This window comes from Delphinus delphis, chromosome 3 (genome assembly GCF_949987515.2).
Source record: "Delphinus delphis chromosome 3, mDelDel1.2, whole genome shotgun sequence".
NCBI classification, from domain to species: domain Eukaryota; kingdom Metazoa; phylum Chordata; class Mammalia; order Artiodactyla; family Delphinidae; genus Delphinus; species Delphinus delphis.
The window spans coordinates 42903575-42928312 of NC_082685.1; the positions used below are offsets into that span (position 1 = coordinate 42903575).

Here is a 24738-nt window from a genome sequence, read left to right on the forward strand (position 1 = left end):
AGAACTGAATATACCTGCATACTTATAAAGCTGCTGCCTGAGGGTCTAGCTTCCAGTCCGACTGAATCTAGGTGCTGAAATCCTCCTCTTTGGGACACTGTCTATTCTTGGCACATCCTCAACTACTGGGAGCTACTAATAACATAACAGGATGCTTGGACAAGCACAAAAGTTTGAGAGATGACCAAAAGTTGGGGCAGGGCTAAATAAAAACTTTTATCTCTTACATGAGTCCACTCGTTCAAGACTGGGAGAAGTGGTTGTTTCTTCTACTGTATAGAAACCAACACAGAGAGTCAAGCAAAATAAAGGAACAGAGGAATATGTTCCAAGTCAGTTAACAAGATAAAACCTCAGAAAAATATCTTAATGAAACAGAGATAAGTAATTTACCTGATAAAGAGTTCAAAGTAATGGTCATAAAGATGCTCACCGAACTGGGAAGACAAATGGATGAACACCGCGAAATCTTCAACAAAGAGATGAAAAATATAAGAAAATACCAAACAGAAGTCACAGAGCTTAAGAATATAATAACTGAACTGAAAAATACACTAGAAGTGTTCAACAGCAGACTGGATAAAGCAGAAGAAAGAATCGGTCAACTTGAAGAAAAGGCAGTGGAACTGACCCAAGCAGAGCAGCAAAAAGAAAAAGAATGAAAAAATTTGACTATAGCTTAAGAGACTTATGGGGCAATATCACACAGACTAACGTTTGCATTATAGGGCTTCCAGAAAGAGAAAGAAAAGGGCAGAAATCTTACTTGAAGAAATAATGGCTGGGGAATTCCCTGGAGGTCCAGTGGTTGGGACTCCAGGCTATTACTGCCACGGGCCAGAGTTCGATCCCTGGTCAGGGAACTAAGATCGCTCATGGCCAAAATAAATAAATAAGTAAATAAATAAATTACTATCCCTCTACTCTACCATAAAAACTCCTCTTAAGAATGGACTTGAGGACATGGGGTGGGAGGGGGAAGCTGGGGCGAAGTGAGAGTACCATGGACATATATACACTACCAAATGTAAAATAGCTAGTGGGAAGCAGCAGCAAAGCACAGTGAGATCAGCTCAGTGCTCTGAGATGACCTAGAGGGGTGGGATAGGGAGGGTGGGAGGCAGGCTCAAGAGGGAGGGGATATGGGGACATATGTGAGCATATGGCTGACTCACTTTGGTGTACAACAGAAACTAACACAGTATTGTGAAGCAATTATACTCTAATAAAGACCTATTTTTAAAAAACCAACAAACTCCTCTTAAAAAAAAAAAAAAAAGAGAGAGAAAAAGAAATAATGGCCAAAAACTTCCCTAACTTGGGGAAGGAAACAGACATTCAGATCTAGGAAGCCCAGAAAGTTCCAAGTAAGATGAACCCAAAGAGACCCACACCAAGACACATTATAATTAAAATGTCAAAAGTTAGACAAAGAATATTAAAAGCAGCAAAAAAAACCAAACAGAAAGTCTTGTTACATACAAGGGAACCCCCATAAGCCTATCCACAGATTTTTCAGCACAAATTCTGCAGGCCAGAAGGGAGGGGCATAAAACATTCAAAGTGCTGAAAGAAAAAAAACTTCCAACCAAGAATACTCTACCTGGCAAAGTTATTCAGAATTGAAGGAGAAAGAGAGTCTTCCAGACAAGCAAAAGCTTAAAAGCGTTCCTCACCACTAAACTGACCTTACAAGAAATAAGAAATGTTAAAAAGACTTTTTTAAGTGTGGACTACTATAATCTTAAAAGTACAAAAGTTATTTAACCATTGGAAATTTGAACATTAACTAGGCATTTGGTATTTTTTAATAAGATACATGGTGAAATATTTATGGATGAAATAATATACTAACTGGGATTTGTTTCAAAATATGATGGGGAAGAGCAGGGGCTCTAGATAAAACAAGAAAACAAGATAGACCATGAGTTAATAATTGTTGGAGTTGGGTGATGGGTTCATGAGGGTTCGTCATATTGTCTACTTTTGTTTACATCTGGATATAGCCAAATAACAACAACTCTGGTGTTTCCCTACTGCTCAGAATATAGTCTAAACTCCTTAACAAGACACAGAAGGCCTTCCATAATCTAACACCAGCCTGGTCATCTCAGCTTACTCACCTTAAAGCCTAACGACACAAACATTCATTGTTCCCTAAACAAGCCACATTCTTTCATATCTTTACACTTTTGCTCATGTTGTTTTCTCCTCCCTTATTATCTCCTAAATGAAACGCTTGTCCTGTTTTAAGTCCCAGCTCAGGTGTCACCTCAATGTGAACCAGATCCCTTCTCCAAGAGAACCAATCCCCCCATTGCCTTAGTACTCTGTTCTTGCCAGCCGTATAGCAATGAGTTGTATTACTCCTGAACTGTAAGGTGGCTGCAGAAGAATGAGTTCCTGGATGTAAGAGGACAGAATTTTCTAATAAAACTATAAGCCAGGTGATGAGGGCAGAGACTACAGAGTCAACTAGACCTGGGTCTAAATCCTAACTCTAATACTAGAAGAATGGCCTTGGGGAATTCACATAACTTTCTAGACCTCAGTTTTCTCATCAGTAAATGGAGTAATAATAGTAATTACCTCATAGGCTTCTTTTTTTTTTTTTGGTCACACCGCAAGGTATATGGTATCTTAGTTCCCCAACCAGGGATAGAACCCACGCCCCTGCAGTAGAAGCACAGTCTTAACCACTGGACTACCAGGGAAGCCTCCCACACAGGCTTCTTAAGGAGCTCAAATGAGATACTTTAAGGAAAATACTTAACCTGACACATAATAGGGCTCAATAAATTTGAGATTATTACTTTTAGAATGAGAAGAATACCTACTTCATTCTGTTGGTGGTATATAAATAATTAACATACAACACCCTACAAAGTCTAGCACAAGATAAACACTGGTAGCTAGTATTAACTTTAAATTAGGCCCTCTGAACAGTTCATGTCTCCTGTTCTCAAAAAAATAAACAGTCTGAACTGTCTGAATTGTGTAAACTTCGTATTACACAATTTCAAACCTTCTTCTCATGTTTATAATCTTGATCATTTGTTTCTATGAAGTTGCAATTCGTGGGTGCACTAAGTTTGTCAATTTCTTTATCGATGAGAAGAGGAATTGGCGTACTTCATCTCCAGGGTCTCTCCAAACCTTAATTCTTCTTTCATCTCATGGATGACAGCAGGATTACAGAAATATGAATACCTTGGCTTCTCTTTAACTCTTCAGTGAAACCACTACTATACTAAACAGTCTGAAAGCCTGCTTGACGGTGAGGCCCATGCCTTCTATATCCCCCATACCTAGCATAGTGTTCAGTACTCCTCAAATCCTCAATACACATTCAGTGAATTAAATACAATGGCTAATAAATTAAACACATTATGAATCAATAATGACAAAGCTTTCCGAACGCCTACAATACTTTCAGGGCTCAAATGCTTCATAAAATGAATTATCAACCAAATACTAAACAACTGTAATCAAATCAAAGTAAAATATGATTACAAACGGGGTCTTTAATTCAGAAGTATACTAAATCAAAAAGTTTCATGCGCCCTCTCCTGGCCAACTATTGGAATAACACTAAGTTAAAGCAGGAAACGAAGAGCTCATAAAGTACAATCGAAAATAAAACTAGTTCAAAATTTAAGGCTTTGTTTTTTTTTGCCATGCCAATCGTCTTGCAGGATCTTAGCTCCCCGACCAGGGATTGAACCCAGGCCACGGCAGTGAAATCACTGAGTCCTAACCACTGGACCGCCCGGGAATTCCCAAAACTTAAGGCTTTTATGAGACCACTTTATGTAAGAAAGCCTGTGAAGAGTCACTAAAGAAAACAAATTCAAGAAAAGGAAGTTGGGGGACTTCCCTGGTGACACAGTGGTTAAGAATCCGCCTAACCCATCACCAAAGAAATCTACAAACAATAAATGCTGGAGAGGGTGTGGAGAAAAAGGAACCCTCTTGCACTGTTGGTGGGAATGTAAATTGATACAGCCACTATAGAGAACAGTATGGAAGTTCCTTAAAAAACTAAAAATAGAACTGCCATACGACCCAGCAATCCCACTACTGGGCATATACCCTGAGAAAACCATAATTCAAAAAGAGTCATGTGGGCTTCCCTGGTGGCACAGTGGTTGAGAGTCTGCCTGCCGATGCAGGGGACACGGGTTCGTCCCCCGGTCCGGGAGGATCCCACATGCCGCAGAGCGGCTGGGCCTGTGAGCCACGGCCGCTGAGCCTGAGCGTCCAAAGCGTGTGCTCCGCAACGGGAGAGGCCACAACAGTGAGAGGCCCGCGTACCGCAATTAAAAAAAAAAAAAAAAACTCATGTTATTAGATGCATCAAGGTAAAAAGTTCTTTGTTCCAAATTTACTTCAGATAACATTAATCCCACACTTGAGGCTGAATAAAAGAACATCCTCCCTCTTGCCTCCATTAAAATCTAAAATAAAAAGCTGAAGTGATATGTATATTCTCATAACTCAGTATAAATTTAGTACTTAGTGAAAGTCAAGGACAATCAAACAAGGAAACAAGAATTTAGCAAACAAAAAAAGTGAAATCCCAGCAACTATGGACCATGGTAAGTTCAGAGTTTTTCGACCTCAGCATTACTGACATTTTAAGCAGGACACTCTTTGTTGTGAGGGCTCTCCTGTGCCTTTGTCATAAGGATGCTTAGTGGCATCCCTCACCTCTACCTACTAGATGCCAGCAGCACCCCCTGCCTTGTGACAATCTTGCAGCGCCTCCAAATGTTGCCAAATGTCTCCTGGGGGGAGGTGAGAGACAAAACTGCTCCCAATTGGAAGTCACTATTAGCTAAAGCAGCATTAAAACAAACACAAAAACAAAATGACAGTGCTAGTTTTTGCAGACTAGGGAGCATGACCTCTCTGTTCCAAAAGGTTCCAGTTATCACGCCATACACATGTGGATGGTTAGTAAGTCAGATTTTCTCACTCTGTAAAGCAATAATGACTGAATGCCTAAATTTTACATTCTTATTCATAAGAATAAGCGGGCCCTTAAGGCTGCCTGGCATTCCTACTGTATTTCTCTAGTCCATTTACTCTCCTAGCCCCTGTAGACAAACTTCATACCTCTTCCTTGCTAGTTAAACCTCCCATATCTCCTCCCTCATCCTCAGTCTCGGCTGAAAATTGTGCTTATTCCCTGAGAAAACTGAAAAATCAAAAGAGAACTTCCAGGGGACTTCCCTCAGTTAAGAATCTGAGCTCCCAATGCAGGGGGCCGGGGTTCAATTCCTGGTCAGGGAACTAGATCCCACATGCATGTCACAACTAAGGAGCTGGCAAGCTGCTACTAAGGAGCCCACGAGCTGCAACTAAGGAGCCCGCGAGCTGCAACTAAGGAGCCTGCTGGCCGCAACTAAGAAGCAGGTGAGCCACAACTAAGAAGCCCACCTGCCGTAACTAAGACCCAGCACAACTAAATAAATTAAATTAATTAATTAACTGTTGCTTTTAAAAAAGAAGAAGAAGAGAACTTCCACAAGCTCCCACCACCTAATCTATATACCCACCAGCATCCATACCCATACAAACTTACTATCTTCACTTGTTACTATGAATGCAAGTCTATGCCCTAATCAGGACCAATCTCATCCCTTGCTCCCTAAATCCTATTTCTTCCCATCTACTCAAGGGCACTGCTTCGGCAATTCTTTCTTCCCCCTTTAAATCATCAATTTTTCTTCTTTACTGGAACACTACCATCAGCAAACAAATATACTCTAATATCTCCCAACTTAACTGTCCCCTGACCAACTCCCTATAGCTACTGCTGCAAAACTCCTTGACTGAGTTACCTAAACTCCCTGTCTCTAATTCCAGCCCTCCCATTCATCCTTAACCCTCTCCCATCATTCCATCAAAAGTGCTTTATCAAGGTCATCGAAGATATCTGTGTTGTAAAATCCAGTGGACAATTCTCAGTCCTCATCTGAGAATGATCTAAGTATCCCTGGTAAAAGGGCTCTCAGACTACCCAACAATTCCAGAAAGCACAGGCACAGCAATGAAGACCCAGTGCTGCCAAAAATAAATTCCTCACACCACCACTAAGCAACGCTCTGACACCAGCTGGCTGTCCTACAATTAAATTCAATTCTGACACTCTCTACCTAGGGACAGCATCACATTAAGGGCTCTGTCCCACAAGACCACCCTCCACTTCTGATGCCAATTACAAGCTCAGGTTGTTACCTGTGCTTCTGACCAACTGGCTATAAATCAAGAGGTTCTCATGATGCCCTTCTTGGGTTTGATTAATTTGCTTCACCAGCTCACAAAATTCAGGAAACCCATTTACTCACTAGATTACTGATTTTTTATGAAAGACAGTAAAAGATATGAATCAAAAGCCAAATGAGGAGATACATAGGGCAAAGTCGCAAACAAAGGAGCTTCTGTCTTCGTGAAACTTGGGGCCCAGCACAGTGACACACAGAAGCATTCTGGTTCCCCACTCAGAAGCTCTCTGAACCCCCTCCTTTTGGCTTTTTATGTAGGCTGCATTACATAGGCAGGATTAACTAACTCATCGGCCTTTGGTAACTGATTCAACCTCCAGTCCTTCTCCCCTCCCTGGAAACCAGGAGGTGGTGGGACTAAAAGTTCCACCCCTCTGTTCATGGTTGGTTCCCTTGGCAACCAACCCCCATCCTTAGGTGCTTCCCCAAATTCACCTCATTAGCATAAACCCAGTTGTGGTGGAAAGGGGCCATGTCAGGAATAACAAGACACCCATTTCACTTTATGGCTCTGAAGCCATAAACTGAGGACAAGAGAACAAATATGATGACAAAAGAAGCTGCCATAACCCTATGGCTCAGGAAATTCCAAGGGTTTTGGGAGCTGTGAGCCAGAACCATGGACAAAGACAAAATATACATGAGAAATATATTTTGGCCTATTTGTCATAAATCATAATATCACATCTGGTCACCTGCTCTTCCTTGAGGCACTTTCTTTACTTGAGTTCCAAGACACTACACACTCTGGGTTTTCCTCTCACCTCTCTAGACAGTTCTCTAGTCTCCTTTGTTTTGTCCTCCTCAACCTGATCTGTAAATGTTGGCTGCCTCAGGTAGGAATCAATCCTTGGACTCTTGTGCTTTCTATCTACTCTCAGAGTGAAGTCAACCAGACTCACGGCTTTAAATACCGTTCATACACTGATGGCTCCCAAACCCACAGGCCTTCTATGAACTCCAAACTCATATATCCAATTGCATCCTCACGTCTCTACCTCACACTCACAAGCCCCAAATCGAGCTCCTGATGGTCTCCCCAACTTGCTCCTCTGGAAGTCTTCCTATCTCAGCAAATGGTGACTCCACGCTTCCATCTGCTCAGGTCGTAAACCCTGGTGTCACCCTTCTTTCTCACAACCCACGTCCAATTCACCAACAGGTCCTGTCAGCTGCTGTTAATGCACTGCCAGAATCCAACCATTCACCCACCTTCACAGCCACCCTAATCCAAGCCACCATAATCTCAAACTTGAAATATCCAGTGGTCTCTACTTCTATCCTTGCTCCTCATCCCCACTCTGGTCTGTTCTGAACACAGAAAGAGCCACCACCCATAAACATAAGTCCAATCATATCACTCTTGTACTGAAAATCCACCAATGGTTTCCCATCTCAGAATAAAAACCAAAGTACTTACAATGATCCATAAGGCTCTACATGATCTCCTATTCCTTCTTCTGACCTCATCTCCTACTACGACCTCCCCTCCTCACTCACCGCTTCTGACCATACTAGGTATGTTCCCTCCTCAGGGCCTTTGCACTTATGTCCCATCTCTCTAGAGTGGTGTTTACCCAGATGCTGGCGTGCCTTGACAGCCTGCTCCCTGGTTTCTTGCAGATCTTTACACAAATGCCATCTTAATGAGGCCTTTCCTATCTAAAACTGCAACCTCCCTCTTGTATACACACACTTCCTATTCCCATTCCCTGCTCTCATTTTCTAAGCAGTTGTCACTATCTAATATACTCTGTATTTTACTTATTATTTGCCTCCCTCACTAGATTGTACACTTCATGAGAGCAATGATTATGTTCTTTGTTCACTACAAAATTCCTAGTGCTAGAATAGCCTGGCACACGGCAGGCACTACATACACATTTGTAGAATGAATTAGAGAATACAGGGGGCAGCCAGGTAATATAAATAAGAGGGCTGGGTATAGGTACCTATGTAAAAATTTCACACTTGGTTGGAAAATGAGGAAAACTGAAGAATATACATCCCATCTAAAGAGTGGTACACTCTTCTGCTCTAGAAAATTGTTGCCACGCTTTGCAATGCATAATAGAATCTAGAAACCTAGATTTTTATGAGCAAGCTACTACTTTTTAAACACTGAATGAAAAAGAAGGTTTTAAACACAATATAACATACAGACAAAACATATCTGTAGGCTTGATTCATCAGACAGATCTCCAATCTGTAACCTCTCGGGGTAAGCTAGCACAGCCCCAAAGCGGCTATCTAAAATGTTTCATTCTTCCCTGCCCCCATGTTACTCTTCTTTTTCATGATATAGCACATATTTATTCATTTATTTTTATTTATACTTATATACTTTTGGGAGTTTGGCCCACTATAGAGGGGATGAGAACAAATTTAAAAAGTCACAATTCTCAGTAGAACAATTTTTAAAAAGAATCTGAGAATAAATCAGAAAGTTTATAAATGTATTCTTGTTCAACTTCCTAGTTCACAGATCTAACACCTTCCCTCAGAAAAGCCTCTGGTGTCAATAATCATGTGAAAATAAGGCATTAAACCTTTCAGATCACTACTGTATCATTCAGAGTAATAACAGTCATATTCTAGTGAGTAACTAACTGCATGGGTATATAGAGCTTCTAAAGCCCTCATTTTGTCCTAAGGAATACTTAAAAGAATTTGTATAATCAGCATAAACTATTCTATTACATAAAGCTGGAAATCTGTACCTATACTTAATTTGCCATTAGGATTCCTTCTTGGCACTGGAGTGGAAAAACCTGAATCTCATTTCTGGCAATCTCTCAGACTACAACTTGCATCTGTTCAGGCTGACTGATGGTTCAACTTACACTTACTGACCAAGTAATAAGGATAGGGTACTACAGGTACTATTCTAGGTGATGGGAATGCAAAGAGACATAAAACCTATTTCCAGCCCTCAAGTGACTTAGAATTCAGTTAGAGAGATAAAGGATTAACCATAATGTGCAACAGGCATTACAATGTCAGAAGAAGTCACAGGAGGGCTGGGGTAATCAGGATGGCTTTAAGGAGTTGGGACTTGAGCTGAGTGTTGAACAAAGTATGGACTTCCACGTTCAGAAATCTGGTAAAAGAGCACTCCAGGTTAAAGGCATAGCAAAAGTAAAGGTGTGATTTACAGGGCATCTTTCCGAAAAAAAGGACCTGAAGATGATACAATAGACCTGTTTTGAAAGAGAATACAGTGGGCTGAATGCTGGCCCCAAAGATATGTGCACATCCTGACTCCCAGAATCTGTGAATAATACATTCTATAGAAAAGGAGGTAATTAAGTTAGGGATCTTGAGAGGAGGAGCTTATCCTGGATTATCTTGTTTGGCCCTAAATGTAATTGTGTTTTTCTTAATGAGAAAGATGCAGAAAAAGTTTTGAAACAGAAAAAAGGAGGGAAAGGTGAGGTAAAGACAGAGAGAAGCCGGAAGAGGCAAGGAATGGATTCTCCCCTATAGCCTCCAGAGGGAGTACAGCCCTACTGACACCTTGATTTTGGATTTCTGGCCTCCAGAACTGTGGGAGAATAAATTTCATTTGTTTTAAGTCACCTAGTTTGGGGTAATTTCTTACAGCAGCCCTAAGAAACTAATACAGAAACCTTTCAGATCCATGAGTGAGACATGAAGGAGATACAAACTCTGATTGAAAGAAGAGTCCTGAGAGTGCTTTCAAAGGAATGAAGTGTCACATAAACAAGAGACTCACTAAACAAACATAAATATTATGGAATTGAAAATGTCCATCTATAAGGTCTCCTTGTTTTAATGCATGGCCATTTTAGGGCTTATTGTCAAGCCTCAATAATGGTCAATTTTTCTTTTTTCAAAAGTAAATGTCAGGAAACTTGCCTGGTGGTGCAGTGGTTAAAAATCTGCCTGCCAATGCAGGGGACACAGGTTCGATCTCTGGTCCAGGAAGATCCCACAAGCCACAGAGCAACTAAGCCCATGTGCCACAACTACTGAGGCCGTGCTCTAGAGCTCACGAGCCACAACTACTGAGCCCACACGCCACAACTACTGAAGCCCGTGCACCTAGAGCCTGTGCTCCACAACAAGAGAAGCCACCGCAGTGAGAAGCCTGCGCACCGCAACAAAGAGTAGCCCCTGCTTGCCACAACTAGAGAAAGCCCGTGCACAGCAATGAAGACCCAGTGCAGCCAAAAATAAACTAAAAAAGAAAAAAAGTAAATGTCAGGGAATTCCTTGGCGGTACAGTGCTTAGGACTCCATGCTTCCACTGCAGGGAGCACAGGTTCAGTTCCTGGTCAGGAAACTAAGATCCCGCAAGCCACACAGCGCAGCCCACCCCCCTCAAAAAAAAAAAGCAAATGTCAGCATACACTTGATTTCTATTTGAATCCTTTTAACTAAAACATTAAAAGATCACCAAATTATACCATTTTGATCATGGTTTGTGGTTCTTGGGGACTGTTGTCACTTTCAGGAAATACAACCTGAAGTGATTAGGAGTAAAGTACCATAACATGTACAATTCACTTTCAAATGATTCAGGGAAAAAAGCATGTATATTTATAGAGTTATGTTTACAACTGATGAATCCAGCTGAAGGACATTGTAATCTTTCAACTTTCCTATACGACTGAAATTTCTCAAAATATATTGAGGAAAATATTTCACCCATTAACACAAGGGTCACTGCCTGACACATTTTCCAACATACTTTACACCACTGATCATTATTGTGTAGTTACGTTTATTATTGTGTATCATTATTGTCCTTTTGTTTCGTTATGATGTCCCAGTGCAAAGATTCCTATACTAAGGGTTATGAAATTACAAGCCAAACTATGAATGCGATATGCATTTTTCTGGGAACATTTCTTGTGGCTTTCGCCACACTCTCAAAGAGGTCTGTGACTCAAATTTAAGAACCACTGTCCTAAAGGGCAAGGAATCACGAGCCCTCAGATCATAGGATAAGATCTATTTAAGAGAGCACAAATCAGCGGGGCTGTCAAATCTGCTGGCCATGGCACTCAGAACATTGAAAGCATGGATGCATGAAAACAAGAGGTAATTGCTACCCCTTACACTGGAAAAGTCTCTTAAGAGTGACTCAACTGAATAGGCTAATGTATATTTCAGTTTCTTATCTTCCTGCCAGTTGTTCTACAAAAGTAGGGCTGATAGATGAAATATGTAATCTCATCTAAGAGTGTTGAAAAACTACTGATTGGTTCCAGCATTAAATCTGATTCCTCTCAAACAACTTCACAGCAATATCATCCCGAGTCAACACCTCCACAGTGCCAGGCGCTAAAATAGACATTTTACGTATTAGTCTCTTAGTTCTCACAACCACCCTTGAAGTTAAATATTATCCTCATTTTTTGATATGAGGAAACTGAGCCTCACAGAAGTTAAACAAATGGCCCAAGACCGCAATACCTGTCCCTGACAGAGACCTAAAATCCAGCTCTATCACCTGAAGCCCAGTATTTATTCAAATATATCACACTGTTCTCATCATTTATCCACCAAATTGCCGATTCATGACATTTCCAACTTGGTTTATCTTGTGGAGAATTTTAACCTATGTACAGCTTAGTAACCAGTGCCTTCAAACTTTTAAACCACCAAAATATACTCTTCATTCTTTAAACTTAAACTCACCTCTTCCAGAAAGACTCCTCCGACAAACCCCTTCAGGGCTCATCACTCAGTTCCTCCCAGGATGTGATACAGCACTATTTTAACCCAGAGAATTTTTTGTTTAGATCCTAGGTTTGCCATGTAACCTTCAGTAAGTCACAAAAATTCCCAAATGCATGCATCAGTAAAATGGGAGACTTGAAATTCAAAGGTTGGAAATTGTCAATCTGCTGCCAAATATAGCCTGCAGAAAAGTTTTATTTGGTCAGCAGCATTTTTTTTAATCCAATTCAATGCCTTTAGAGGAGGAATGCACTCTATGACTGCCACAGGCCCTACCACTCTCTTTTTACAAAGACCACCTCTCCTAGTTTATTCATTTCTATTACCTGTCTGGCAATTGGTATGTAATTAAGTTTCCAACCACTGAATTAGATATCTCTAAAATTTTACACGGTCATCAAAAGCATTAGTTATGCCTTTTCTACTTAGTTTTCATGTGGTCATTTCCCCACTAAAAAGTTCAGAATGGGGACTTGCAAAATTATATAACTTCAAAACTAGAAAGAGCCTCCAAGACTACCTAGCAAAATCCAACCCTCTTGTATTACACAGATGACAAGACTGAAGCCAAGTTGCTTTAGTTACTTGCTCAGAGCTTCCCAATATAAGTCAGTGTGGGACAATTTAAATCAACAAAAATCAACAAAATATTCACTTTGTGCAAGACCCTATACTGGAGCTACAAAAAAAACAAGAAGTGTCCCTAACTGTCCAGGATACACGAGGTAGCAAAAGACACAGACACATATACATGAAGCCATTATTTAAGGAACACATACTAAAGGAAAGGAGAAATTGATTTCTTTCATTTTTAGTGAGATCATGAAGGGGAAACAGTTAAAGAGGGGTCTGAATAATGAGGACTGCTGTTACTGACAGAAAGTGACAGAAAATTATGAAAAACCAAGAAACAAGTAAAGGCACAGCACACTCAGAAAAAGTAAGTAAATCAGCATGGTTGGGGGTAGGGTGATAGAAGATAATCTACGAAAGCAGTGAAGACAAATCCTAAATGCCAGTACTTCCTACTTTCTTCTGTAGCCCACCTCTTCCTCCCTCGAGCCGAATCTAAGACAAAGCTAGATATAATGGGAACTCAATAGTAGTTTATAATGATAAAAACACTAATGGAAGCTAAGATTTAGAGTGGGATTATTATACACCATGCACTGTACAAAACACTTCATAAGCATTATCTCATTTAATCCTGATTAAAAATATATGAGGGAGTACTAATTTTCCTCTCATATCATAGAAGATAACTGAAGCTGAGAAAGAATAAGTAACTTTTCCAAAATCGCAGTTAAAATGTGGACTCACACTCAACTTATCTGTCTCCAAAGTCTATGGACTAAACCAAAATTAATGTTAACAAATACATCGATCAGAAAATTTACAATCAGATTATCAACCTCCAAAGAGCCACAGCTGTACTACAGAAGAAGAACAATAAGAAGGGAGCAGAGAAAGCCTCTTGCCAGTACTGACTTCAGCTGCATTCCCTAACCTTAACGCTTTGTCTTGAGGTCAAAGAATGCTCTAAAAATATAGTATAAAGCTTCAAAATTCCTGTAACTGACGGACCTTGGGCAACTTACTTTACTTTGCGGGCTTCAATTTCCTTGTCTGAAAAAATGGGTATAGCAGTACCTACACTACGTAGGATGCTGTGAGAAAGAGATAAGGCGTACAAAGATTTTAACAATGTCAGGCACGATGTAAACCGCACCTGTCTGCAATACAGTCCCTGCCCGTAATAAGCAAATAATTACAGAGATAACTAGAAAAGTACGCTCCCAATTTGGACGGGAGAATCTAACCATATCCAAAAAGATCAAAAAAAAGGTGTTCAGAAAGGACATTTACAACGTCTCTTCGGTCATAGATAATCCTGATACCCGCAGGGCTATGCAATACGGCGGTGAAAACACAGGGTGGCAAAGCAGAGACTGGCTGTCTCATTCGCTAGCCTCAGAGCCTAAAGCAGAGCCTGGCACTTAGGCTGTAAGTAACTGAGACTAGTAAGACTAAGGCTTGGACCCTTCCCCAACTCCGAGGCGAAAGACTTACCCCAAGGCCAGCTTCCCCCTCAGATTCTGCATCCATAACGCACCTGCAATATCAACACACGCCGTCAATTCAGACTCCCACCTCACTCCCTCTCTCCACCCACCAAGAAATCCTTACCCAAACGATCCAGTATTGCCGCCGCCATCTTTCTCCCGCCCTCTACGGAAGCCTCCGAGTTCAGAGGCCGTGTGGGCAAAACGCATGCGCAATTCTCCGGCCTTAACCCCCCCCCCCCCTTATCGCGAGACCGAGCCGCAACTGACACCCGAGGTGTTGTCATGGAGACCGTGAACACGCGGCCGGCGCTTAAAGTGTGGTCACATCAGCCTTGCTTGGGAAAGAATTACTTAACAAAGGTCAAAGACTAGCGAGTTTCCGAAAATTCGTCGGGATCCAGAAAAACTGCGAAGCCTCACCTCACAAATGGTCTGAAAGGATTTGGAAAACAGAGACCGTGAACCAAGCCAACTAACCTGGGAGGGCTTCAGTTTTCTCAAAAGAACTAAGTATCCCTACGGCACAGGCTTGTGAAGATCACTAGAGATTGTGTGAAAGCTCTTTTAAAGAACAAACATACAAACTACTATGTATAAAATAAATAAGCTACAAGGATATTTTGTACAACACAGGAAATATAGCCAATATTTTATAATAACTTTAAATGGAGTATAATCTTTAAATATTGTGAATCACTATATTATACACCTGAAACTAATATTGCAAATCAACTATACTTCAATAAATAAATAAAAATAAAGAACAAACAGTTCAAATACAAAGTATGATGCTAATCTCCAGGTTGCCCTCCAAGAGATAAGGGTTAATAATCAGCAGGAACTTGCTACCATATATGGCCAGCAGGCATTTCACTAAATCTCGTGTATTCCTCACAGCAATCCAACTAGACCTGTATTATCAGGTCTTCAATTGAGAAAAAAGATTTAGGATAGGTTAACGTCTCTCAGATAATACCTGGCAAAAACAGTGGTCAGTCTAGGGTTGGGTGCCTCCAAAGTTAGTGCTCCTACCCACATCCGAATAAGTAAATGTATGTGTGTATATATATATTTTTTTCATTAGCATAGATAGCTCTGGTTTCGTTTGCTACATATGCAAGAGTTCCTGGTATCCAATGAAAACAAGCAATACGGAGTAGAAGAGTGTACGCGCAGAAACTGAGCATTTTAGGACGTTTGAGTTGGAAGGAAACTTTGGTTCTTTTTCCTCCACAGCACTTAACACAAACAGTCCCTTCATAGAGTTGGCACTTAATCAGATCAAAAGAGAGTCACTCTATTCTGCTGCTTCTTGAGTATCAAAAACCAGAGCCAGAATTTCCACCCAGTTGCAGAAACCCTTGTTTTTGATTTCTGATTCGAACTTTTATCTTTTTGTTAATTGTCTTCTTGTAGATACGTTTAAAACATCTCCAGAGCTACCAAGGCACCCCGGCACATAGCTTTAAAAAAATATTTGATGGGACAGGGTTGAACAGGTCCAGAGAATAAACCAGCAGTGCGGGGAGGTGACTCCATCATTCTAACCTCTTAATTAACCTTCCTTGCTGTAGCAAGTGAGAATACCTAACCAGCAGCACCAGACCCTCCAGCCGCAGGCGGCATTGATGGAGCAAAAAGCCGCCCGCAGGGCCCAGCCTTTCCCAGCCCCGAGGCCGCAGGAGCGGCGCGCGCAGTGAGACCTGGACCTCCGCGCGCGCCGTAGCAGCGTGCCCCAGGAGGCGGGGCTCTAAATTAACCCCGCCCCCTTCCCGTCTCTGGCGTAGGGCTACGAACTGTCTGCCTCATTCCCGGTTGCTCGTGATCATGGGACAGGAACCGCGCACGCTGCCGCCCTCCCCTAACTGGTACTGCTCCCGATGCAGTGATGCCGTGCCCGGGGGCCTCTTCGGCTTCGCGGCGCGGACCTCTGTCTTCCTTGTCCGCGTGGGCCCGGGAGCGGACGTGATCCCAGGGACGTCTCCATTTCGAGGTAATTCCCCACCTCTTGGCCCCAGCCTTCCTGCACTAATTGCGTTCCCCGGGGGCGCCGAGTGGGCGTGTCCATCCACCCCCCTCTCTATTGATGGGGAAACTGAGACACGGGCAGGGAGAAGGGTCCGCTCACAGTCATCCAAACTGAGTCGTGTCCCGGTCTCCGAGGTTGGCTGTACACCACGCTGCGGCTGAGTGGTCCCGCCTCCTGGCGCTCTCACGTGGATCCGCTGGCTTACTGAAGAGTTACCCATGTGTCTCGCCAGGAATTTATAACACCTAGCCCTTCCTCCCCAACCCAGTGCGTGCGGGCCCCCTGAGAGCCTTCCTGGGATTGGGTGCTGCCTACAGCTCCAGGTCCTAAGAGAGATCCTACAAATATATGATACTCATTTCTGTAAGATGAATGACTTGAGCCGGATGCTTTCAGGCTCTAAACTAGGTTTTGATTATGTCTTGGGATATGGTATGCCAGATACTTATTCTTTTCCAAATGACTTCTGGCCAGATCTAAATAGGAATCCCTTTTACATTCTTCACTTGAGCTGCTCCTCAGCCTAAGAACTAGGCACATCAAGTGATATGAATGGTATTTTACAGTTGAGAAGACTGAGACCCAAGAAGATAAAAAGACTTGTCTGAAGTCAGGTGGCAGAGCCAATACCAGCAGTTGGGGTTTCTGATTGTGAGTCCCTGGAAATGTTTGTTATTCCATGGGATAAGTGAGGCCCCAATCACCATCTAACAACAGAAGGATTCTGCCTGGAATCCTAGGTAGCACTTTAATCTGGAGTCTGGTTTTGCTTGAAGTCATAGGGGAGTTGGTGGGACACACCGAAAGGGTGTCTGGCTTCACGTTTTGTCATCACCCGGGTCAATACAACCTCTGCGCCACCAGCTCTGATGACGGGACTGTGAAAATCTGGGATGTAGAGACAAAAACAGTTGTGACGGAACATGCGCTCCATCAGGTACCATGACTTGCTGGTTTCTCAGACCATTATTATTTATCTGTACCAGAGTTCTCTTCCTTCAAGTATAGTTTTGCTAGCTCATCTGTGCAAGGTAACTTTTATAATTGTGTTTGTTCATTAGATTAGAAGCTCTATACTGTAAGGTACCTCAAAACTTTTATGGAAGGAGATACATATAAATCAGAGGTCAGCAAACTGCACTGCTGCCTGCTTTTGCGAATTCTTTCATTGGAATACAATCACAGTCATTCATTTAAGTACTGTCTACAATTTTAAGTATTGGCTGCTTGACACACTACCGTGGCAGAGTTGAGTAGTTACAACAGAGACAGTATGGCCCACACAATCTGAAATATTTACTCTCTGGCACTTTACCGTGAAAAAGACTCCTGATATAAACCGTAAGTGAATGAAACTTGTTTCCAAACTAGATGATTAATTGATATACCTGCCTAGAGAATGTAGGAAAGGACTCAGTTAATCATAGTAAGGACTTTGCATTAATCTATCAAAGGAAGAAATTTTTTAAATGGCTTTTTGATCCCCAGTAGCCTAAATTCTCCTTTCATTTGGTTATAATGTAGTCTTGCTCTACAAGTGGTCCTAACAGTATTTATTAAGTACCTATAATGTGCCTAGCATTATACAAGTTAAAAACTAAGTAAAAAAAAGTTCAGCATTGACAAATGAAAAGCAAAGATATCTTTGTTTTGTTTTAAAGCATACAATATCAGCATTGCATTGGTCTCCTCTAGTAAAGGATTTACTGGTATCTGGAGATGAAAAAGGAGTAGTTTTCTGTTACTGGCTTAACAGAAATGACAGCCAGCACCTCTTTATAGAACCCAGGACAATTTTCTGTCTTACTTGCTCACCTCATCATGAAGATTTAGTAGCCATTGGGTAAGTACTGTGCCATCTGCACTGATGATCTATTTTTGTTTATGATCTTATTTTGCATTTTCTTTACCTTCTCCTGTCCCTTTATTCTTCAGAGGAAACCATTTACAGGTACTAACCACTCTCCCTTCACCCCTGGTATCATTTATTCTTGTGACCTCTGGGTCCTCATTGTCTCTCCCATTCTATTTTTGTTTCCTTGGTTTCCATGATACTGTACTTTACTTTACTCATTCTTCATATCTGATTTCTTCAGTCAACCTCCAAATGTCAGAAATGTCCTCTTTCATCTTTTTTCCCTCCATACTTACCCTTGGTTATAACATTTACTCCCAAAGTGTCAAATGACTCAGCTCTGTGTCTTGTTCTCAGCTCTCCCACTCAATTGGGAAAGCGATCTGGCATTGGGATCTGTCTCCCCAGTGATCACCAAGGTTGTTTCACACGAGCTGCCTGAGAGCACAATCCCCTCTCCTTTACCACTCCATTTACTTCTCTCCCAAAGATGTTCAGTCTCTCTAGTTTGAATACTAGACATAAGCACAAGAATGTAGGAGGAGAAAGTTCAACTGGAGTGGATTCAAGAGACTGGGAGGTGAGGTAGATACACATGGAGACAACGTTTCCACAGTTTGTTGTGACAATGTGCATATAGACATGAAGCCAGAGGAGGTGTATGGGGGTCAAGGGAGTATTAAATGGAAGATAACAAAGGCATGTTTTTATGCTGATGCTGAGGCAGAAAAGGGGGAGCCTGTGGCAGGGGTGAACAGTGAAGAATGCATGAGTGATAACGGGAGGTCAAGAGGAAACTGGATCCAGACCACAAGTAGAAAGAACAGCTAAGAATGTGGAAATAGGTGCAAGAAGGTTCACAGATCTTGTTGGAAGAGGAGGGTGTTTCATTCTGATGGCTGCTGATTTTCTTAGTGAGGCAGAAAGAGGTGGAGAAGAAGTCAAAGAGGTGGAGTCAAGTTCAGGGTGGGGAAGGAGCTGGATGCAGGAAGAGGGTATGTATACAGTCATCTCAGAGAAGAGGAAAATGAACTTACTGAGAGAAACTGCAGGTCCTGTGGTCCTGGTTGAGTGCCAAGCCAAGGATTGTGGTCATGAATTTTAAGTAAACTACTCAAACTGGCTGAGAAAGGAAATGGTGGGATTCAACCAGATTTGGGGTTTTGTGGAGTAAATACCCCTGAGAGAAAGGGGGAACAAAGGAGATAAGGGTGTTTTTTAAGGAGTGAATATAATGATGGATCATAAAATCTGCACTGCATGGGGCAAAGGACAGGAAGACAGGTAGGTGTGGGTGAGTTAACAGTGAAAATGGAAGGGGTCTGTGATCGGAGGTCTCCACGAAATGGGAGCATTGTCTTGGTGGGAGTATAAGAGAGGGAGCAGAAAGGGTGGTAGGCAGGGGTCAGAGAAGCGTGAATCAAACTGACCTTGAAAGATGAGCAGGAATTCACAAGAAGAGTCTTTCAGGTGGAAGACAATCAAAGAGGATTGAATCAGAATTTGTTTTTAGAGGTTCAAAACAGTCCCTGAAGTCTTGACTGAAATTGTAAAACAGGTTGATCACATGACTATTAGGTTATATATCTTGATGGTTTTCAAAGTCTGTGTCTTCAAAGATTTGATATATTCTATGAGTTCATGTTTTTTAAATAAAGCTGTAATGGGGAGAAAAAATTTTTAACAAAAGGAGAAAAAATAAATAAAGCTGTAGTGGTATTTTTCCCTGTAGGACCGTCTAGTGTATAGGAAATGTAAACAGGTATGTCCACTTTGGAGAGCAATTTTGCACTTTCTAGTAAAGCAACAATGTGTATATCTTAACATCCTATTACTAGGCATCAAACCTGAAACTGGCTTAAGTGTGTATAAAATTCTTAATAGCATTTTTTGTTTGTAATGGTAGAAAAAAAATGGAAGCCCTTCAAAAGGAAAATGAGTAACTAAACTTGTGGTATATTCATACAGTGGAGTACTATGCAATAGTATAAACGACTGACCAGGAACTAGAGTTACATGTGTCAACATGAATGACTCACAAAAAGAATGAGTGAAAAAAGCAAGCTACAGAAAAACAGACAACATGATACCATTTATATGAAGTTTCTAAATGTACAAAGTAATTCTGTATCTTATTTAGGAATATATACAAAGAAAGGCTAGGATTAATGTAACACAAAATTTAGGAATAGCAGTTTACCTCTGGGGAAGAAAGGGAGAGAGGTTTGATTGGGGTGGGATGTACAGAGGACTTCAACTGTATTGGTAATACTTTTTTTCTTAAGCTAGAGAGTAGATATTTCTTGTATCTGAAATACTTCATCATTAAAAAAGAAAAAATAAAACTATTACAATTTCTAAGTTTCTTCCTAATTCAAAAAATGACAGCCTTGGAATATCCAGATCTAGAAGTTAGAATTCTGCAGCTTTTGTTAGAAAAGTAAGATCATTTGTAAAAGGAAGGAGATATTTTTCGTTTATTAGGACAAATTCATTTCCAATTAGGGAAATTGCTGGGCCCCTGTCAGAACTATTCTTCTGTAAGTTCCCCTTGGGCACAGGCATGGTCCACTGTTTGAGCTTCGTGACAGGCAATGTGTATAGTATAACTTAATGCCAGGAGTTTGGCATGGGGGAGGGTTTTTTTAAAAACTGGAAAACATGAAATAAGTACTTTGGAATAAGGACAGAACAAGATTATTTCTTGCTCTTTTTCCTTCCCCCCACCCCAAATGCACTTAACTTTTAGAAATGCACAATAACTCCTAAGCCAAAATGTTTCCTAGAAAGACAGTCTGTCTTCATTTTTCAGTAATATTTCTAACTCTCGTTTTTTAGCTACAAGGATGGCATAGTGGTTATAATTGACATCAGCAAGAAAGGAGAAGTTATACACAGGCTTCGAGGCCACGATGATGAGATCCATTCCATAGCCTGGTGCCCCCTGCCTGGTGAAGATTGTTTATTCATAAATCAAGAGGAAAATTCAGGTAGAGATGATTTAAGAGGGTTCAGTACTCTTTAGACCTAAAGAACAAATTAGGTAGAATAGTACAATTTGAATTATGTTTAAAACTAGATTTTACAGATCAAATCTATGAAAACAGTAACTAAGTTTCAGGAACCCTTGCAAACTAATTTTTCTTTGATAAGTGCATGTTTAATGCAAATTAAAAACAAAATTACCATCTCTACCCTAGAAGAACTTGAAATCCCCAATGGGAAAGTTATAGCACAAACTCCAGTAAAAAAAGGCTGCTACTTAGCCACTGGAAGCAAAGATCAGACCATTCGTATCTGGAGCTGCTCTAGAGGCCGAGGTAAGACTGACATTTAACGTTTCCTTTGTGATATAACCTATTATCAATCCAGTAGAAGTAGAAGCTTATTATTTTTTGTTATCCTCCGTGTTGTGTCATCTGTCAGAAAGCAGTTCTTTACTTTTCTATCCAGAAAGTTTTAGCCTGGGCTGGAGCTCTCTGCACTCTGAACATCTGGCTTTGGTGTTGGCAATGAGGTTTTCTATTGCATTCACAGAAAGATCACTGTCTGGCCTGGAGGGCAAGATGTTTATTATGAGAATGGGAATATCTGAACTTGGCAAGGCCTGGATCGAAGGAATGGAAAAGATCTCTAGAGCTAGAGCTTTTTTTTTTTTTTTTTTTAATAGAGCTAGAGCTTTTAATGCACAAATGCAGAATTAATAATGTATACCTAATATAGAAGTACCTGTTTAAATGTGAAAGCTCACTTTACCCAAATCACAGAGACCCTCGGTCATAAGCTTTCCCAAACTTCTCTTCGAACAGAACTTTTACCTTAAGTTTATATTGAATAGATTGAGAGGAACTCCAGGCAGACCGAATTCTACCTTTACAGTAAAAATCTAGCTTTTCTCTTTACAGCAGTCTTCTTTCTCCAATTTATGTAAAACCATGGAAGTTTTTTCGTCTTTATCCAAATGCATTAGTACACGTAAAGCAAGCAGCACAGTGCTTGGCACATAGTTAGGGTTCAGTCAGTGGTACCTAGTAGTATAATTTTGGAAAGCAGAATTTTTTAAGGTTTGTGGACTGCTTTTGGACACACTTTGGCTGATACTCCCTAGTAGGGACAACATTGGGCTAGGAATCCCTCCAAAAGGGTAATCTCTGAACTTACAGATGTCTAATACAATGGTATTCAATTCTGGTCATGCAGCAGAATCAGCGGGAGGTGCCTACACCCCACCTCAAATCTGCTGAATCAGAATCTCTAGGGGTAGAGCCCTGGCATATGTATTTTTAGAAGCGCGAGTGGTAGTTCTCATACACAGTAGGGACTAAGAACATCTGGTCAGTAGCATGTCAGGAGTGGAGAACTTACCACCGCAACTGCCAAATTTGTCCCCGTTGTTGGATTTCTTGCCAGCTAGAAGATGGAGTCCTACTCTCTGTCCTTCCAACTTTGAAGAATCTTGGGTTGTGTTACCACCTGGGTTCTCAATCCCAGTTGGAACCTCATTTTCCCAGATACACCATATTCTTCTTTTTTTTTTTTTTTTTTTTGCAATACGCGGGCCTCTCACTGTTGCCGCCTCTCCCGTTGCGGAGCATAGGCTCCGGACGCGCAGGCTTAGCGGCCATGGCTCACGGGCCCAGCTGCTCCGCGGCATGTGGGATCTTCCCAGACCGGGGCACGAGCCCGCGTCCCCTGCATTGGCAGGCGAACTCTCAACCACTGCACCACCAGGGAAGCCCCACACCATATTCTTAATGTTTAAGTTGCCGAGACAGCCTGTAAGAGCTTGTTTGACCAAAATGTGCTAGACTAGTATTAACCACTATATGCGTAAATTTCCATGAGAAAATGAGGTCTGAATTCTAAGCAACCAAACTAACAAACTTTTAAACATGAACTGTGTTGTGAACTGCTGCTGGCTTCATGCATGTACTTTCATTGTCTTGACTGTCCATGGACCTTCTTTTAATCTGCAGTGGTGACGACTTTGAAATTGCCCTTTCTGAAGAGAAGAGGAGGGGGTATAGACCCAACTGTTAAAGAGCGCCTTTGGTTGACACTCCATTGGCCCAAGGGTCAGCCAACACAGCTGGTATCCAGCTGTTTTGGGTAAGTCTTTTTGGTCATGCTCTCTGACATATTTTGTTCTCTCTAGCCTCAGGAATTCCTAGGCCTTTCTTTCTAGACACAGAAGATGGAGAAAGCAGTGACTTAGGTTTATATTATAATGGGCCATTTGTAATGGAAAAATCATGGAACTAATAATACCTGTGCTGTCTAATAAGAGTTGTGAAAAGATCAAATAAGTACGGCCTGGTGGTTAAGTGTGGACTCTGAAGTCAGGCGGAACTGAATTTCAGAATCAATCTGTTACTTACCGGCTGTTCATAAGCAAGACCCTTCACTTTTCTGAGCTTCAGTGACTTCACATGAAAAAAGGGGAGGATATAAGTGTTTCCTCTCTCTTAGCATGATTATGGCCATTCATTAAGCAAAATTTATTGAGCACCAGCTTCTAGTTGCTTGAGATGATAAGTGAATTTAACAGACAAGTTCCCTGCTTTTAAATGAGGTAATACAGGCAAAGCATATAGAAATACCCCAAAGTGTTAGTCACATCCCAACTATCCCCACTGCTCCAAAAAAGACATACTATGTCTTAAAGCCTTTGTGGCTCTGCAAATTGTGGTGGCATTTTATAATTAAAGCTTTCAGGAAAATCTGTTCAAAAGGTAGTCCAGTACAACTGTATGATTCACAAAGAATGAAAGGATATAGTAAAGCTCCCTTTTTTTTTTTAATATTTCGGCCACACCACACAGCTTGCGGGATCTCAGTTTCCCAACCAGGGACTGAACCTGGGCCGCTGCAGTGAAAGCACCAAGTCCTAATGACTAGACCACCAGGGAACTCCAAAGCTCCCTCTCCACCTCTGTCTTCACTACTTGGTTCCCCTCCCCATAGGCAGTGACTTTTTTTTGTTTTTGTGTGTGTTTTTCCAGAGATTATTTTGTGCGTATTTCAGAATATGTAATTTTTATCTCCTTAAAGGAACAATGAACAAATTATTTTGCAGCTGAGGGCCCACACTCTCTGGCCCAAAATCACTTGTTTTCAGATTGCTCATGAAAGAGAACTAATACTTGTTTTTCCTTCACAGAGGCGAACTGCTACTATGGGATCTCACTCAGTCTTGGAGACGGAAATATACCCTCTTTAGTGCTTCATCAGAAGGGCAGAATCATTCAAGAATTGTGTTTAATTTATGTCCTCTACAAACTGAAGATGACAAACAGCTGCTGCTTTCCACATCAATGGACAGAGATGTAAGAACAGCTTATTTTGCATTCAGCACTGTACAGCAGTGATTGAGGACTTGCATGGGATTAGGGGGCTTTTTCAAACCGTACATTATTTCTCACACCTCACCTTGCCCCCGCGTTCCAGGTTCAGAGTTACTGTTACTGATTGGCATTAAATACATTAGCAGCAGAAAAGTAGGGGAAAGCTGAGAAACGACCAAGATGCCTTTTTGCTAAAGCAGGTACAACAAGGAAGAGTAGATGTGTCCATGGAAGGCTGTGCGAGATCATCAAGCCTTAGCTTTCAGATACCCTCGTCTGTCGTTCAGGTAGCAGAGCCATCCCTTCTTGGCACAGTCTCTGTAAGAGACAATCGGCTTTACTTGAGACACCTTTCTGTTTTACAATAAGCTAGGCTTGTTTGACAGACCGTTCTCTTCCAAGTCACTGTTAAACAAGTGACGATTAAAAACTCAGCACTCCTCTT

The 24738-nt window shown here is 41.4% G+C and overlaps 3 protein-coding genes across 8 annotated transcripts in view; 1 reads left to right on the plus strand and 2 right to left on the minus strand.

Moving 5' to 3' along the window:
* The window catches only part of MRPL22 (mitochondrial ribosomal protein L22), a 36327-nt gene extending 19998 nt beyond the window's left edge, over nt 1-16329 (minus strand). For 2 of the 5 annotated variants that reach the window (XM_060008466.2, XM_060008465.1), the window contains exons 1-2: nt 16194-16329; nt 14070-14112 (exon numbers count right to left, since the gene is read on the minus strand). In XM_060008466.2, the coding sequence (XP_059864449.2) occupies nt 14070-14112; nt 16194-16314 (164 nt within the window). In that variant the 5' untranslated portion in view covers nt 16315-16329. Of the gene's footprint in view, nt 1-11957; nt 12050-14069; nt 14113-14186; nt 14252-16193 lie in introns of those variants that run through there. The other 3 variants (XM_060008467.1, XM_060008468.1, XM_060008469.2) reach the window with 3 other exon arrangements.
* GEMIN5 (gem nuclear organelle associated protein 5) overlaps nt 15861-24738 on the plus strand; it is a 42014-nt gene continuing 33136 nt past the window's right edge. For both annotated transcript variants that reach the window (XM_060008459.1, XM_060008458.1), the window contains exons 1-7: nt 15861-16058; nt 16871-17031; nt 17756-17937; nt 20788-20939; nt 21150-21269; nt 22926-23058; nt 24110-24275. In XM_060008459.1, coding sequence (XP_059864442.1) covers nt 15893-16058; nt 16871-17031; nt 17756-17937; nt 20788-20939; nt 21150-21269; nt 22926-23058; nt 24110-24275 — 1080 coding nt within the window. In that variant the 5' untranslated portion in view covers nt 15861-15892. The remainder of the gene's footprint in view (nt 16059-16870; nt 17032-17755; nt 17938-20787; nt 20940-21149; nt 21270-22925; nt 23059-24109; nt 24276-24738) is intronic.
* CNOT8 (CCR4-NOT transcription complex subunit 8) overlaps nt 24331-24738 on the minus strand; it is a 47731-nt gene continuing 47323 nt past the window's right edge. The window contains exon 7 of the mRNA XM_060008463.1: nt 24331-24611. Coding sequence (XP_059864446.1) covers nt 24549-24611 — 63 coding nt within the window. The 3' untranslated portion in view covers nt 24331-24548. The remainder of the gene's footprint in view (nt 24612-24738) is intronic.